General features: G+C 41.6%; 1 protein-coding gene across 4 annotated transcripts in view; it reads left to right on the top strand.

Annotated features, from left to right (window-relative positions):
• The window catches only part of LOC138747304 (signal transducer and activator of transcription 5B-like), a 215,210-nt gene that overhangs the window by 119,005 nt on the left and 77,350 nt on the right, over positions 1–18,855 (top strand). For all 4 annotated transcript variants that reach the window (XM_069906394.1, XM_069906395.1, XM_069906397.1 and 1 more), the window contains 3 exons: positions 1,707–1,914; positions 3,229–3,329; positions 16,586–16,734. In XM_069906394.1, the coding sequence (XP_069762495.1) occupies positions 1,707–1,914; positions 3,229–3,329; positions 16,586–16,734 (458 nt within the window). The remainder of the gene's footprint in view (positions 1–1,706; positions 1,915–3,228; positions 3,330–16,585; positions 16,735–18,855) is intronic.

Below are 18,855 nucleotides of genomic sequence, written 5' to 3'. Positions count from 1 at the left end.
ATTCCTGCCTCATCACATCGTAATTAGCCCTTCCCCAATTAAGCACTTTCCCATTTTGTCTGCTTTTATCCACAGCTATGCTAAAGCTCAGGGAGTTGTGGTCACTCTCACCAGAATGCTCCCCCTCCAAGAGGTCCGCCACCTGACCGGGTTCATTACCAGAATTAGATCCAGTATGGCCTCTCCTCTCCATGGCTGGTCCACATACTGTGCCAGGAATCCCTCTTGGACACATCTGACAAGTTCAGCCCCATCTATCCCTCTTGCAGTAAGCAGGTACCAGTCAATATTAGGGAAGTTGAAATCACCCATAACTACAACTCTGTATTTTCTACACCATTCCAAAATCTGCCTGCTTATCTGTTCCTTGGTGTTCCAAGAGCTATTTGAAGGCCTATAGACTTCTCCCAGCACAGTGATTGCTCCCTTCGTATTTCTGACTTCCACCCACACCGACTCAGTGGACACTCCCTCTGTAGCCTCCTCCTTTTCTATAGTTATAATACTATCCCTGACCAGTAATGCTACTCCCCTTCTCTTACCTCCTGTCCTATTCCTTTTAAAACACCTAAACCCTGGTACCTGCATCAGCCAATCCTACCCTTCCTCCAGTCTTCTCTGTAACAGCCACAATATCATAGTTACATCCACTGATCCATGTTCTAAGTTCACCCCCTTCTAACTGGCTACATTTATGTTTTCCCCCTGCCTGTCCTTCCTCACAAACTCAGAACACATAACATTGTGCTTTTGTCCTTCTACCCTAATCTCTGCACTCACATTCTAGATCCTCCCCAACAGCTCTAGCAAAACCTGCCTGCCAGGATATTGGTCCCTTTCCAGTTCAGGTGCAGCATGTCCTTTTTGTACAGGTCAGACCTTCCCCAGGAGAGAGCCCAATGATCCACAAACCTGAACCCTGCCTCTTGCACCAACTTCCTGTTCCTATCTTCTCCCACATGTGGCACAGGCAACAATCCTGAGATTACCACTCTTGAGGTCCTTCCTGCCTTTTAACTTCTCACCTAACTCCCTATATTCCTTCTTCAGGACCTCACCACTACTCCTATCTATGTCATTGGCCACCACGTGGACCATGACATCTGACTGCTCCCCCTCCCCCTCCAGAATCTTTCAGATTTCTACAATTTGCAGTTTTTTGCTTTTCAAATGCAGTAAAACTTCTGTTAACCAGAATTTAAGCAACCGACAAAAAAAAATGTGGAAAATAAGTAAAAAATATGGGTTTAAAATTGGCACGCCTAGCCGTTTGTTCGCCAATCCATGCAACACACAATCTCAAGCAACCAAAAAGTTCACTAATATGGCATCTATCAATCCCAATAGGTGCCGGATACCAGGGGGTTTACTGTAAGATACCTCACTGACAAAAGACAAAGGAGGAAAAACCCAACACCCTACCCCAACCCATCAATTTTCCCCTGCAACCGTGTCTGCCTGTCCCGCATCGGACTTGTCAGCCACAAACGAGCCTGCAGCTGACGTGGACATTACCCCTCCATAAATCTTCGTCCGCGAAGCCAAGCCAAAGAAAGAGACTTTTGTCGATTGGATGTGTCTTCGTAGATGGAATTTACAAATAAATAGTGTATATTCACCCAGTAAATGTTCATTTTACTGGAAAACATAGATATACAAGCTTCAAAGAAGGTAAATTGCAGATATTTTCTCATGCCTTGCTCTAGGTTACTGTTGGTCTACCTAACTCCTTACCAGCCCAAACATTTCCAACTACCAACAGTGAAAGGACGAAGCAAGAAGACACAAATTTATTACAGCAGTTGACTCGACTGAACAACTCGATCAAGACCATTCAGATGTACCGTGGTGCTCTACTACAAATCAATGAGGCTCTTGAACATGAACAGCAACAAAAGTCGCAGTGTTACCAATGTGAGTATGCAGCAGATGTCAAGATAACTTATATAAAGTTCAAAATATTGAAGTAGCTCATGTTATTACTTAAATAAAATGTCATTTAGCCGATTGTGTCCATGCCATTTTCGAGGGGAGCAATTGCTCCCTCTCTCTATTTCCTTGTTTGTTTACAATTTATTCTCCTTCACAAGTGGCCATCACCTCCCTTTTGATTTTTTTTTGCCATTACCTTACACTAAGAGATAAATTACTGCAGCCAATTAATCAACCAGCACACCTTAGGATGTGGGAGGAAACCAGCTAACACAGGAGAAACCCATGCAGTCAGGGAGAGAAGATGAAAACCGCACCAGAGATCAGATTAAACCTGGGTCCTTGGAACTCGGAGACAAATGCAAAACCTGTTTGAAAACTATTTTATATCGAAATAAACACAGAAAATGTGAGATGTACACAGCAGATCTGCTGGCATCCAGACAGAGAAGATAGATAACTGTGGTGGAGCATTCTGATCACAAGATTATTGAGTACAGTAAAAGATATGCAATATACCACACAGAAAGTTTGCAATCCAGGATCCACAATTTTCTCAAGAGATTCCATTATTTTTGCTTTATTTCTCTTATATAGTACAAAGCATATTTTGAGCTCTGTGAAAAAGTGTGTCTTAGCATCTAGCATGTGTTTTATTGTTGAGGCCATGTGGTTCTACATCTTATTGGGGTTAAACTTGTCTGCCTTGGTTGGACACATTGAATATTGGATCGTTTAAGAGGCTTTCAACTTCATTCTAATCTATTTAAAAGTTACTTCACCCATATGTATGTTGATCCCATGCGCACAAATCTGTCTTAAAATGATGTGTTATCCTCAAGCATCATACCTGTCTTTTTGAAGCCCCACTTCTTTCTTACCTCTCTTCCATTTTTGTGGATGAACATTTTTCCTTTTTGCAATGTAATCTCTGTGCTCGTCCTTCTCTCTCTCTCTCTGCTTCTCCTTTTCTCTTTCATTCAAACCCGCCATCGAATACATTTATAGTACAACTTTGTGTTGCACTGGAACATTGTGTGGCATAGAGGTTAGCAAAGCACATTTTATGCCACACTCTTGTCGTACCTGATGGGAGCCACATTAAAAGGGCAACTTTGTGCTCTTTCCCAGCAGAGATGGAAGTGCTGAGGGCACAGTTTTGTCTGAGTGCTCACTGCCAGCTAGCTTCAGAGAGACAAAGCATTACCCCTTAGATTAAGTGAACAAACAATTGCTTGTGTGCTTCGTGAAATCTTCCTAGATCCTAGCTTCATTGCGCAATTATTTTTATTTTAGCTCAGCAGCACCTGCAGCAAGCAAATAGCCCACTACCAGAAAACACCAAGCAGGAGGAGCACATAAACCAGCAGAAGAGCACACGGGACGATCTTAGAAGGGTGAGCTTACTTCTGTTTGGAGTACCAAGCAATTGGGCAATCTCAGGGATTGTTTATAGAGTAACATCATTACCGTGTGAATAAATTCAGCGACTCCCTTGGAAGTTATTTCCATTGGCAATTGTCAAGATGGTTGATCCCATTTTGGGTGACTCTAACCAACGACTGAATTTTTTTTGCTCAGTTGGATGTATCTTTGCAAGCATGGAAACACATTGGTGTATTTATGTACCTCAAATCCTTGCTACAGCAATCCATAAAATCATTTGTCTGATGCACACACTTAATCTTCTGAGGGACATACACTCTTTGCCTAAATCTATAGAGCATTTAAATGTTGGATGTCAAGATTACCAGGATTTTGCCAACTCTTTTTTTTATTCATTCATAGAATGTGAGCATCATATTTATTGTCCATCCTTATTACCCCTTGAATTGCTGTATTTTTAAGGTGAGGTTAATCCCACAGCAATGTGGAATATGGAGCTTCAGGATTTTGATCCAGTGACAATGAAAGAATATTTTCTACTCAGAATAGTGAATGGTTCAGGAACTTCCACAGGACAATGTACCTATGCATCTGTTGCCCTTGTCTTCCAAGTGGTAGATTTGGGAGTTCTTGTCAAAGGAGCGTTGGTAAGTCATAGAAGTGCATCCTCCAGATGGTGCACAGCAAAATGCTGCACCACAAGTTCAAGGTACCTTTATTGTTATGTAATAATACATTAAAAATATAGTTTGCATGATATGTAGTTTGCCATAAGACCAACAGAGTTGCCATGGGTGGCATGGTTAGTGTAGCGGTTAGTGCAACACTATTACAGTGCCAGCAACCCGGTTTGAATCCCGCACTATCTGTAAGGCATTTGTGTGTTCTCCACGTGTTTGCGTGGGTTTCCTCTGGGTGCTCCGGTTTCCTTCCACCCGTCAAAATCATACGGGTTTGTAGGTGTAATTGGGCTGCATGGGCTTGTGGGTTGAAAGGGACTGTTAGTGTGCTGTTCAGTGCCCTGCACAAAAGGAGAAAGAGAAGCAAAAGAGATTCCCTACAGAGACAATTGAGTGCCTGCAGAGCTACAGTTGAAACCTTCGGAAACCTGAGCTCCAGTTCCAAGCCTCTGATGTGAACAGGAAGCCTTCAGTGCCCGAGGCCCTTCAGGAGCCCTTCTTGCCTTCAGCACCCTCTCAAATTCTGGTTCTGATACCTAGCTCCCATGACCCAGTCCCAGAAGACCACAGCTTGTGTGGGTCCTTCAACCGCAAGTCACCATCCACCTGCAGCCTGTGTGGGTCCCACAGCTGTGGTCACCGTCCTATAAGATTGTCTACCATGCTTCTCCATCTCAACAGAGGATGTTTTCCCCATTTCTGGTGCCCTGCATTGGTCCGCCAGTCCCCCAGAGTCTGTAACTCCTTGTGGTACACTGCCCAGCACAGGTGCTGTCTTCTTTGGGAGACCTCATAGTTGCAGGATTTAAAGAAAACCGATTGCTCCTTTAATAGGCCATTAAAAGCTTGTTCAGAGCCATTGGCATTAAGAAAAAGCAGTAGGACCCTGTGGAGCAGCACCGTGTCCCTGCTCTCCTGGGTCTGCACCAGTGGCAGCGCTGTCATTACTGCAGCTCCACAGCGCTGCCATTTTTTTTGTGGAGGATGTACATATTTATGGCAGTATAGGAGATGCCAATCTAGTGGGTTACTTTGTCCTGAATGACTTCAAGCTTCTTGGGTGTTAGTACTGCACTCATCCAGACAAATGGAAAGTATTCCATCACATTCTGCTATCTTGGAGATGTTGAAGTCAGGAAGTGAGTCATATTCTGCAGTGCAACTCGTTTCTGACTTGCTCTTGCTACTGTATTATTTATGCTGTTGATTGTCAAGGTGAATTGGTTAAACGTTCTCTTTTATTGAAGAATGGTTTTACCTGGCACTTAGGTGACTAGAATGTTACTTGCCATTTATCAACCCGAGCCTAAAGGTTGTTTGGATCTTTCTGCACATGGACAAGGACTTCCTCACAATCCAAGGAATTCCAAATCCTATTGAGTACTCTACAGTCAACAGCAAGTGCTCTGCTTCTGATGTTTTGCTGAAGAAACAATTGAATTTGGTGTCCTGGGTCTGAGATTATTAAGATCCATTGGCATTAATTATCCTCCTTGGAGCATGATATAATTCTACCAGTAAAGAGATATGCCACTGATTCCCATTACATTCAGTTTTTATCAAGGCTCCTTAATATTTTGAGGGGTACAACACAAAAGTCTGCAGACGCCATGATTGAAGTAAAAACTCGCAGGTCAAACAGTGTCCTTTATATAGAGAAAATAAAGTTACATCACCAATGTTTCAGGCTTGAGCCCTTAATTAAGGTATGACAAAATGTGGGCAGGTGCTTGAACTTAGGGCAGTAAGTTTAGAGTAGCAGATTGCACAAAGGAGCTACAGCGCCGGCGGCCGGGGTTTGAATCGGCCACTGTCTGTAAGGAGTTTGTACGTTCTCCCTGTGTCTGCGTAGGTTTTCCCCAGCCACTCTGGTTTCCTCCAACCTTTCAAAACATACTGGGGTAGGTTAATTGGGTGGCATGGGTTCATGGGCCGAGAGGGCCTGTCACCGTGCTGTATGTCTAAATTTAAATTTACAATTTTTCCTATCACATGTCCCCACACCATGCACCTTTTGTTGGTCTGCTTTTTCCAGATTAACCTCAATGATGTTTGCTGGTCACAACTACTTAATAAAAGTCAAATTGTCAGTCATAAAATTTGCAAAATATGTCCTCCAAGTCTATCTAAAATAATTGCATGTCACTTGTCTGTGTATTTTTTTTTTCTGGAAACCCTACCGTTTAAGTCAACAACAATACCCTGAGAAATGGGGATTGTACGTCATTAACTAACCTTAGCTGTGATAAGAGCCACAGTGTTACACTTCGGTATTAATTTTGGCAAAACTCACCTTGCTTGATATATCGTCAGATTCACGCAGGTATGAGTGTGAGCATTCATCTATTGAAGCTAATATAACAGCAATAGACAATGCCTCACTGTCAGGATTATTTGGCAGAATGGTGGCACTAAATTCATTGCATCTTCTGAGGTCCAAAGGAGCTGCAAACGACTTCCACTGAAGATGGGGTACTCGGAAGCTGAATTTCAAAGAGAAACGTAATCTGTAACTTCATCCCTTCACAATGTGTGAAACTCAGCTCAGTTGACAGTGCATTCTCTGAGTTTGAAGGTACTTGTACGATCCTCATTGCAGGAGTTGAGATCATAATCATGCCTGATAATGCTGATTCAGGACTGAGGGGAACATTCTTCAGATGAAAATTTAAGTCTCTTTCTGTCTCTTCGCGTAAGTATTAAGGATCCTTTGACACTATTTGAGGATGAGTCAAGAGGCCTCCTGGTATTCTGGGGCAACCTTTCTCCCACAAGCAGGGCTGCCAAAAGCAGATTAATTGAAAGTTCTAGGAATTAAACTTGCTGAGCGCAAAATGGCTGCTGCATTTGCCTCCATAAACCGCACTTCAAAGCAATGCATTAAATGTGAAACATTTAAAATTTTTTGAAAGGCAGTAAGCATCAATTAAGCATGTCCTTTTGCTCTGTGCAATTTCAATTTATCCTTTTATTAGATAGGAAAAACTGCTCTAGAACCGGAAAGAGTGGTGAGTGTCTGGAATACATTGCCAGGGGTGGTGGTGGAGGCTGGTGCAATAGGGAGACAATAAAAGACTCTTTGTTGGCCACATGAATGTAAAAAAAAATCAGTGGGTTATGGGTGTCAGGTGGAGAAGGAATAGATTTTTGTGGGGTAGGTGCCTTGTCATTTCCTGCTGGTGGCAAATCAGTCTGCCTTGCAGCAGGCAAAAATTTTGTGTAATACAACACTGTTTTATTACTATGATAATATGTTGAATCTTGAATCTTGGTCAGGCCAACATTGTGGGCCAAAGAGCCTGTACTGTGCTGGAATAATTTATGTTCAAAAGTCATTAAGCTAATTTCCCCAGGCCAGTGGCTGGTGTAAGGTAAAACATCATGAGATGGGAATGTGTAAGGAGTTACCCTGTGCAGGGCTGTAACAAGATGTGAATGCATCCTTGTACTTACAAGATAAGAGAGACATTGATGGATTGAGAGGCAGGAAGCTAGCAGGGAAAGGATAGCAACAGTTTTAGTCATTGGACAAGTAATGATATGATGATGTTCTAAGCACGTATCCAAGGGTATAAAAAAATCACCATTTTGCTGATAACGGCAGAATGCATTCTCCGACTAACATTGTTAGTTGCAAGTGTTACAATCCGGTAATAAAGAACAAAGAACCCTGATTTCAACTCAGTCTGGTGTTTGTCTCACTCATTCATGAACAAAGCAGACCTAACACTGGTTACTTTGTTTTGAGGAGAACAAGCATGGGTAATGGAGGAGTGTCCGAGGTAAAATTGTTATCTATATGCTTTTTGCCAATAAGTGGAGAAGTTACAGGGCTTAATTAAAAGTTTCTGTCTTCAAGATTAACTTGGGAAGAGAAGTTGTGTATTGAATGGAAGAAACAATTTTGAAAGCTACTCTGAATTTTGTGATCACACCTTAAAAGCATTTCTCAGTGAAGTTTAAACCAGCAAAAATTCTGTAGGGTGACTTCAGGGAAGAGTCTTGAATACTGCTGCCTTTTCACCCCATGCTAGTTATTATTTGACAGACTGCTGTGTTTTATGAGAACATCTGATATTTAGTTTATCATGGTTGTAAATTCACAAGCGCATACTAAAGGCTCCTACATTAGTGCATCCAAGAAAAAAACACAAACATGCTGGAGGAACTCAGCAGATCTCACAGCGTCCATAGCAAGTAAAGTTATGTAAATGATGTTTCGGGCCTAAGGTATGAAGAAAGGCACATACCTTGAAGAACAGCTCAGGCCCAAAGCGTCAGTTATATATCTTTACCTCCTATGGATGCTGCGAGACTGGCTGAGTTCCTCCAGCATCTCTGTGTTTTTACTACAAGTCTGCAAACTTTCATGATTCGCTGCATTAATGCATCAGTCATTTTTATCCGTCAAAAATGTTTTTGACTTTGGATGGTTTGATTAATATATGGAATGTCTTTGGATCAGCCCACCCTTGGTGGGCATGTGTCTGTGCGTGCATGTTCCTGTACACTTCTCTGTGTACGTACAATCTAGCATTGTATGGGTTTCAGAACACCCGTCTACTCAGTCTATTTTGATCTAATGTCGATTATTTTTAAACTTAATCTTTCATAATCTAACAAATGTTCTTGGCAGATGTTCATCTTTCCTTCCAAACCTTCCAATGGAATATCTTCTTTACAATCCATTACTCAAGAACAAACTTTTTTTAAATGTTTCTATTTTTCTTTTTCTTGCTTGTTCCAAAAATATTGACTTCCTTCCTGAGAAACAACTTTCCTGATCATTCGCCATCTTCCAGTACCTGATCTGTGCCCATTGTCCTGTTTATATGTTGTCTATACGTGTGTTACATCTGGTTGTGTGACTGTGGGTTTTGCATCGAGGACCATAGAACGCTGCCTTTCACCCCATGCTAGTTATTATTTGACAGACTGCTGTGTTTTATGAGAACATCTGATATTTAGTTTACCGTGGTTGTAAATTCACAAGCGCATACTAAAGGCTCCTTCCTACATTAGTGCATCCAAGAAAAAAACACAAAAATGCTGGAGGAACTCAGCAAATCTCACAGTGTCCATAGCAAGTAAAGTTATGTAACTGATGTTTCGGGCCTGAGCCCTTCTTTAAGGTATGAAGAAAGGCACATTGTACTTGTACAATCAAATGACAATAAACTTGACTTGAAGTGCATTGCTCTGTTTTTAACACAACTCTTGTTCATATATAAAAACATGACTGTTTTGCCTTTAATGAAGTGAAGGTAAAGGAGAAGCTATTGATAGTGTTTCAATATTTTATAATTTTCATCCAGTATATATGAATTAAGATGCAGGACAAAGCTTCCATTAGTTGATCCCAGGTTCAAGAATGCTACGTATAATGTCATTTTGAATGTTTCATTTCCATGCCCACTTCTGAGAGTGATTTTAACAATTTATGTGAAATTCTTTTTTTTTAATATTTTTGATTTTACAGTCATGGATTTCACAGGAGAACATTTGCCCCCTTTTACAGAGTATTGTGTGAAATTCTTAAGATTTATGCTGTTAGCTTAAGGCCCACTCAGACTTGTACTGAGCTGCCTAGACATGTTGCACTTCTAACCTTACAACACCAGAATGGGAATAATTTATACCATTCAAAGAATTAGAATGCTGGAAATATTTAGCAGGTCAGGAATTATCTGTGTGGAGAAATACAGAGTTTATGTTTCAGGACAGTGACATTTCATAAGAATCTGGTTCACTTGTTGAGTGTTTCCAGTGTTCTCTGTTTTTATTTCAGTTTTACTCCATTATCTGTGCTGGATTTCATTATGCTCCATGGCACAACTGCACTACATGGACCAAATTGCTGCTTTTCTTCTCCTCAATATTCCCTCCCCAAATTCATTCTGCTTTGTCAACAATATCGACCTATTTAAAATGACTTTTTCCTTCAAGAAAGGCTCAGGCCCGAAACGTCGGTAATATATCTTTACCTCCAATGGACGCTGCGAGACCTGCTGAGCTCCTCCAGCATTTCTGTGTGTTTTTATTCTAAATCATTCCTGGTTCCAACAATATTGTTGTCCCATTGCCATTGGCACTCCCAGTATGAAATAAAGCACGTCTATAATTTTGACTGAATTATTTTCCTAGGTTTGGCAATTTGCTATTGAGTTGGGTGTTCCTGTTCTCCCATTAAAGATATAAAGATGCATTTCCTTGGTTGCATTGCACTGTGACACAGCCTTAAAAATAAAATGAGTCAGCAAATGCTTGTTAATATTATTCTTTAAATTTGACAACAGATCAACTGGCAAGTGTTGATTAAACTGACAGATGGGGCCAGGAGGGGGAGGGGTGTGGTTGGAGATGGCAGACAGAGGGAGGTGAGCGAGAGGTGGATGCAGACATTGAGTTTCACTTTAATAGTGGCGAGACTTGGAGCACCAGTAAGGGAGGTACTTGTGCAAGATTGGCTAATTTAACTGAAGCCAATAAAATGAAGAGAAGCTCAAATGGAGCTGCTATTGTAGGAATGTGGCTTAGAGGCTTTGACTGGAGAGGCTGAGGAAGAAGTGCAGGGGACAATGGCCCTGCTGTTAAAAAGCTTCCAGAAAAAGACACAGGTAAGAGTAGCTGAAGTCAGGGAAGGTTTTTTATATACTTATTGTATGGTCTGAGCAGTAGAAATGGCAGTAGTACCCTCTTCTTGCAGGTGTCTCAGATGACTATACCTGCGAGAAGTGCATCAAGCCGCGGCTCCGCACAGACTGAGTTAGGGAACTGGAGCTAGAGGAACTCTGGATCAAACGGGAGGCATACAGGGTGATAGACGAGAGTCACACCCAGGAATCAGGTAGTTGGGTGACTGTTCGGACAGGGAAAGGGAACAGGTAGTCAGTGCAGGATACCCCTGTGACCATTCCCCTCAACAACAAATATACCATTTTAGATACTATTGGGGGGACCTACCAGGGAAAAGCAGCAGCAACCAGGCCTCTGGCACAGAGTCTGGCTCTGAAGTTCATAAGGGGTAAGTAGAGAGGAAAGCAATAGTGCTGGGGGATTCATTGGTTACAGGAATGGAGAGGAGATTCTGTGGAAGGGATCAAGACTCAGATGGTATGTTGCCTCCCAGGTGCCAGGGTCAAGAATTCTGTGGACTCTTTCTTGAGAGGGAGGGTGAGCAGCCAGATGTCATGGTATATGTTGGTTCCAATGACAAAGATGGGTTAAGAAACGAGGTTCTGAAGAGTAAATGTAGGGGCTGAGGAAGGAAACTCAAGCAGGAAGGTAAAATGCAGTCATTTGGATGGGTTGAAATGTGTGTACTTTAATGCAAGAAGAATAAGGGTGATGAACTTGGAGCATTGATCAGTACATGGAATTATCATGTTGTGGCCATTAGGGAGACTTGTATGATGTGGCCATTACAGAGACTTGGATGATGCAAGGACAGGATTGGCCGATGAAAGCTCTAAGGTTTGGTTTCAAAAAACATTGGGAGGTAAAAGAGGGAGATTGTGGCATTGTGAAATCATCTACTGTGCCAGTGTGGGTGGAAGCCAGAAATGGGAAGGGAGTTATCACTCTGGTGAGAGTATTCTATAAGCCCACAAATAGCTACCGGGACAGCAAATGGAAGTCAGCAGATTTTGGAAAGGTGCAGAAATAACAGGGTTGTTATCATGGGAGACTTCAACTTCCCTAATACTGACTGGCACCTGAAGGGGAAGGGAAAAGAAGGAAGCAGACATAAAGGTTTGTGAAGCAAAAGTCAGAAGGAGTTCATGATGATTGTGTGGTAACCAGGAAGGAACTTAAGAAGGGACTGGATCACCTTAAAATATTTGGATAGATAAGTCCCTGGGATTGGACAGGATATACCCCAGGATATTATAGAAAGCAGGGAAGAGATTGCTGGGCACTGGTTCCCTGGCCTCAGGAGAGGGACCAGAGGATTGGAGAATGGCAAATGTAGTACCCTTGTTTAAGAAAGGTAAAAGGAAGACTCCTAGGAATTGCAGACCAGAGATTCTATGTCAGTGATAGGCAAGGATTCTTCATGGCAGGATTTATGAGCATTTAGAGAAGCATAATCTTCTCAGGAATAGTCAGCGTGGATATGTGAGAGGCACATCATTGCCTCATGGGCCTAATTGAGTTTTTAGAACCATAGAACATTATAGCACAGAAAATAGGCCCTTCTATTCTGTGCCAAACTATTTTTCTGCATAGTCCCACTGACCTGCACCCAGTCCATAGCCCTCCATATCACTTCAATCCATGTACTTGTCCAAATTTTTTTTAATGTAAAAATTGAGCCTGCATTCATCATTTCCACACTCCCATCCTCCCTGTGTGAGGAAATTCCCCCTAATTTTTTTTAAAATTTAGACATACAGCACTGTAACAGGCCCTTTTGGCCCACGAGTCTGTGCCACCCAATAACACCCAATTGGCCTACAACCTCTGGTATGTTTTGAAGGGTGGGTGGAAACTGGAGCACCCAGAGGAAACCCACACAGACATGGGAGATCATACAAACTCCTTACAGACAGCGCGGGATTTAAGCCCCATTACCATTGCTGGTGCTGTAACAGCGTTGTGCTAACTGAGCCGCCAAACGTTCCCCCTAAACTTCTCCCCTTTCACCCAACCCATGTCCTCTGGATTGTTCCCTCTAACGTCAATGGAAAAAGCCTACTTACATTCCTAAGGGGAGGAACAGGGTACTGATTGTGGATGATCAGTCATGATCACAGTGAATGGTGGTGCTGGCTCGAAGGGCCAAATGACCTACTCCTGCACCCATTGTCTATACCTATCATAATTTTGTCCACCTCTATCAAATCTCCCCTCATTTAAGCTTTCTCTGTAACTCAGTTCCTCAAGTCCTGGCAATATCTTTATAAATCTTCCTGCATCCTGTTTAATGGAAACTGGAGAAGTCAATGTTAGTACCATAAGAACATTAGAAATAGGAGCAGGAGTCGGCCATCTGGCCCGTCGAGCCCGCTCCGCCATTCAATGTGATCATGGCTGATCTGATCATTGACTCAACTCCATCAACCTGCCTTTTCCCCATATCCCTTAATTCCTTTTTTATATAAAAATCTATCTAACATATTTATCTTTAATGAAGTAGCCTCAATGCTTCCCTGCGCAGAGAATTCCACAGATTCTCTACTCTCTGGGAAAAACAGTTTTTCCTCATCTCCGTCTTAAATCTACTCCCCTGAATCTTGAGGCCGTGTCCCCTAGATCTAGTCTCATTTACCAGTGAAAACAATTTTCCTGTTGGAAATCAATCTTATCTATCCCTTTCATAATTTTGTGTTTCTATAAGATCTCTCATTCTTCTGAATTCGAGTGAGTATTATCACAGACAATTTAGTCTCTCGTCGTAGATCAACCCCCTCCTCTCCGGGATCAACCTGGTGAACCTCCACTGGACTGCCTCCAAGGCCAGTCTATCTTTCCTCAAAAATGGAGACCAGAAATGCACACTGTACTCAAGGTGCAGCCTCACCAGTACCTTGTACAGTTGCAGTATGACCTCCCTGCTCTTGAATTCAATTCTTCTAGCGATGAAGGCCAACATTCCATCCGGTTGGAGAGTGCCCAGCTGGAATACTCCAGTTTGTGGGTGGCCTCGCAGCATCTGCATACTTTCCTGTTTAACTATGCTGGAATGTTCTGTATTCTGAGGGGGGAAAAAATTGTAGATGGAGCCAGATAGGGGAGGGGTGGATGAAACCAGGAGGGCAATGAAAATGGTGATGGGGGCCACATATAACCTAAGGAAGGAGCATGACACATTCATTGGAGTATGGCAACTTTACCCGAGGTATATCATAGATTAGTCCCCCTCCCCCTCGAAATAGAGATACTGGAACAATCTGTCCCCAGCAGGAAAAGCAGTGACACTAGTGAAACAGTATATGACGCAGATTATGTGTTTTTCTTTATTTTCAGTTGTTCTGGGTTTTATTTTTGATTTTTTTTTTCACGTTTTAATCTTTGTTTCTAAGTCATTAGGTTTTTCTCTTCTGTTTAGGTTTTTGTAAGGGTTGATGGCCACATTGATGTCTGTATTAACATAAATCATTTGATTATATGTTAAATTGTATGTGTGAGGGGTGGGGAGGGAGGAGGGGATAAATACAGACTCCGTATTGAATCGTTTGTTGAGTTTTGTGAGTCTATGAAAATCATAAATAAAATATTCAAAAAAAATGGTGATGAGGACTGGAGGGGAGTATGGGAAAGGGAGCAAAACTGGGACGACAAGGAATGCCTTGAAAGGGGAGAGAGAGAGAGAGAGAGAGAGAGAGAGAGGCGGTGTGGGAGAATATATGAGGTAAGGATTACCTGAAATTGGTAAATTGAACGTTTATACCATTGGGTTGTAGACTACTACATCCCCATTCCCCTCCCCTCTCCTAGTTCCCTGCATTTCACCACTGGATCCCCTCCTCATCTGGTTCCATCCACTCTTCATTTCTACTTTAACACCTTTGTGCCCCTGCTTATTACCTTCCATCACCTTCTCCTCCCTCCTACATGGCTTCATCTTCCCTATTTAATTTATTTGTCTGCTTCACCTATTACACCTAGAGTTTCCCAATCTACCCCTTCCCCTCTATCTCCCCATTCTGGCTCCAGCTACCTGTCATCCTTCACCCCTCCTTAGTTCAAGTTTATTTATTGTCTGAATCTACTGGTACAACCTGAAGAAACAGTGTTCTCCTGTCCACTATGCAAAACACACATACAGATTCAGATATATTAATATTTTGACAGAATGGTGGCCGGTAGCCTTGACTGCCTCAGTCTTTTTGGGAAGTGCAGTTGCTGTCGTGCCTTCCAGACAAGTGAGGAGATGTTGTGTGTCCACGATAGGTCACTAGTTAACTGAACTCCAAGGAACTTGGTGCTCACCACACTCTATACAGAGTTGTTGTGTAATGGAGGGTGGTCTTTCCTGGTCCTCCTGAAGTCCACGATCGTCTCCTTCATCCTGTTCACGTTGAGACCCAGGTTGTGTTACTCTCGCACCATTCCATGAGATTTTCCACCTTTTCTCTGTAGTGACTCATTGTTGTTGCTGATGAGACCGACGACTTATCTATTGGCCCCTGACTCATCCTTAACTCTCTATTTTTTAACGGTTACCTTCCCTCACTACTCTTAGTCCTGATGTAGGATCTTCTCTCACATCTTCATCAATTTCTTTCCCGTCCAAGATGGACACTGCTCAACCTGCTGAATTCCTTCAGCAGTTTGTTTTATTCCTTTCTTCTGCTGGGGATCTGTGCTGACTGATTGGAAAAATTCAAACCCGTAAATAAGAAGCTTTTTTTAAAAACAATTTTTAACATGTAAATTTAGACATACAGCATGGTACCTGGCCCTTCTGGCCTACAAACCCATTCTGGCCAAATATCCCTGTTAACCTACAAACCTCGGTACGCTTTGGAGGATTGGAGGAAACCCACACAGATACAAGGAAAATGTACAAACTCCTTACTTACAGCGTTGAACTCAAACCCCAGTCGCTGGTGCTCTAATAGTGTTGCGCTAACCGTGCTACCCTAAACAATCTTGTAAACATTTTGCAAAGAGCTAAAGATTAGGGCATGCATTTAAATAGAAGCAGGATGACATCAAAGAAAAATAATATAAAATTCCACACACAAAATTAACTCTTATGAGCTAGAGAAGTTATTAAGATTGCATCTTAATGAATGTGATAAGCATAGACACACCTCACTCATGCAGGTTCAAAATTCTTCTTAGTCTTACACTGAGACTAGTGCAAGTAAAACTGAGGTTCACGTCAATTGACTGGCTGCATTGATTGTTTTGGTGAGAACTGCAGGGAAGCAGATTAATAGAAGCAGCAATTTCTGGATTGTTTTTGTTTTCAATTGAACATGCTTGGCATCAAAGGTTATGGTGAGTTTCATCGAGTCAAGGTGATGGTGCAGTATTTCAGATTACAAGAACTCTGAAGTTTGAAATTACAATTAAACAATACTTGCTTATTATGAATGCTGAAATTGTACAGAAAATTTACAGAAATGTTCACAAGTGGGTGAAACCTTGGATTTAATTGGGAACAAATCATTGAGTCAGCTCAGTTTAAAGGGGAACTGTTCAAAGTAAATAGGGTTTGGATGGAGGAAATCTCAAACTAATTTGGAGTACCATTGAATATGCTTTCTATTTATCATCTATCTCAAGAATTAATCTGTTTTCTTGTTTAAGATTTGCTTTATAATTCACCATTAATTTTATATGGTCGTGTGTGAGCACCAGACAACCACGTAGCAATAACCTGTAGTTGTATTAAATTCACCTTTTTGGCACTAAACTGTACCTGTGACATGGATATGATCTGATCTGCATGAATACGTAAACTGTTCTTTTCTGTAGTTTGCTTCCAGTGGGATTATAGAGAGAATAAATACAAAGTATAATAGGCAAAAATAAGTTGTGCTGTGTTTCTTCTTTGGATCCAGTCAATAGGGTAAACATTGCCTGAAGGTTAACAATGAATCTTTTGGGTTTTTTGAATGGCTTTTTAACAGAAGAGAAATTACAGCATCCTGGAAGCGGTGCGCTCTCTGGAACAGGTCCAGGGCCTTGTGCTGAATATGATTCAGAATTGGAAACGACGACTTCAGCTGTCAGGAAATGGTGCCTACTTTGAGGACAACCTGGGGTCACTTCAGGAATGGTGAGGAATCAGATTCAGTCCATTTGCTGTGTAGTATTTTACAAATAAATTGGCACGTAGGCGCTAAATCTCAGATTGGGGCATTGTTTGTGTTCCTGGAGTTGGGTTCAAATACCACCATTGTAGCTGAGCAACTTAAATTTAGTTTGTGAAATAAAGATTGAAAATTAAAAGTGAATACATCAACATTTGCAATTGTGTAACCACCTATTTTGTTCACCGATGTGCTTTAGGGAAAAAAAGCTGCTGCTGAGATTCCATACCAAACCCATGATGATGTTTAACTGCCATCTATGATCCAGCAGGGGAAAATGAAGATGGGCCACAAGTGCCAGCCTTGCCAGTGACATCCACTTTGAACATTGGATATGGGGGGAAAAAATTTAGAAATTCCCGCATTTTTAATTAACAGTTCAATGACAATCATGTTTGTAGTCTCTTTTGTAATTATAAGATTACACAAAAATATAGAAAAACATCAGGCATACATTAACCCAATCACTTTTCTATTGACGAGTGATTCTGTACTTGTTCATTTTATATTTTGTGAAAAAGAGCTTATCTAAAGATGAAGACTACAAGCCAGATAGAAAAGTCCCCCAAAAAGAAAAATTCAATCATGCTTACACAGAGCATTTACATATTCAATATTTTATTTTATTGAATTTTTGAGGATGCAAGCATTTTACTGCATTGCATTTTACTTTTTAAGTAAAAAAATGAGCGTGGAGCAGCCACCCTCGTAGTTCTATTTCACTGATTTATTTGACACTCTCCACCTTTGCTGCTGTTGAAGTGCAGGAACCTAACATGTGGCACATCATCCTCAGTTAGCTTCCTTTAGTGATTTTGTTCTGCTGACCTCCTGATGCATGAAATTTGCCAGTCTACTGCCCAGCCTTTTACAATACCAGTTAGCACTTGAAGACACTGCTTGAAACAAGGGTCAACCATTGAGATAGCCGCACTGCAGTTAGACATCGTGGCGCAGCTATAAGATTGATTTACTTCCAAGGCGCTGGCTCACTGAATGAGAAACATAACGGGATACTGGTAATGGAGATTCCAAGTGAGACTGAGCCAAGAACATCTATCAAACGTTTTAATTTGCTAGGCACTTTAATGTATTTGATATTTTTTACAGCATGTTGTGAATTTGCAAGCACTAAGTCTGAAATGAGACTCCTACCTGATTTTTTTCTCTCTCTGCTCAAGGAGACTGGAGTCTCATTTTAATGCCCTAACCGTTGTCTTGGCTGAAATGAGCTACAGTTCATGGTAAAAACTGTGTCAATAAATTAATCCAGTGGCTGAGAGGCATAGACTTTATCACTAAGTGCTTTAATATTTAAGTACAGAAGAGGAAATGGGTGAAGCTTAGGGCTCATTGCATAGCGGAGAAGACTTGAGGTGTCATATAGTTAGCTAGTTGTTCATAAGAAGCAATTAGACAAAGCATGGCATAAATATCAGCACCAGTCAGCTGTTCACAATCAGTCCAGGAAATGTAAGCTGAGACATTTTTTTCCTCTCCCTCTTTTGCCCAGACCCTTTGAAGCCATTTTTAGGCCATTTTCTTGGCTGCAGTCAGTCTCCTCATGTGGAGAGAGGGACAAACTGAAAATATTCTTTGTCTATGTGCATCTGCATTTATTTGTGTAAAGAAAGTTGAGGTTTTAACCAAAAGGCCAGCTCTCAACTGGTGCTTAGCATCAGTGCAATCAGTGTGAGAGACTAAGTTACTATGTCCACATATAACCTGATATTGGAAGCTGTCTGAATTAATGGCCACATGACTTCCTGAAGTATTTCAGTACTTGTGTCTCTTGGTAAAATGTTCATACTGTACTGTTCCTACTTGAGGTAGTTCCTACCAGACCTTTCGTACAGCCATTCTCAATGGGGGCCATTTGGCTCCACCTGGGGGCCACAGCAGATTTAAAGGGGGTCACGGCTGAAATCAAAAAATATTTTTTCTGTTTATTATGTAGTCGGTAGGAGAGAAGGATGGAAGAAACCAACTAAACTTGACTGCTTCACAGGGAAGGGGGCCCATAAACTTTGAGCAGAGTCTTAAGGGAGCCATAGCCAGAAAAAAAAGGTTTGGAATGGTTGGTCTAG

This window comes from Narcine bancroftii, chromosome 12 (assembly GCF_036971445.1).
Source record: "Narcine bancroftii isolate sNarBan1 chromosome 12, sNarBan1.hap1, whole genome shotgun sequence".
Taxonomy (NCBI): domain Eukaryota; kingdom Metazoa; phylum Chordata; class Chondrichthyes; order Torpediniformes; family Narcinidae; genus Narcine; species Narcine bancroftii.
This window is presented reverse-complemented; position numbering and strand designations above follow the sequence as displayed.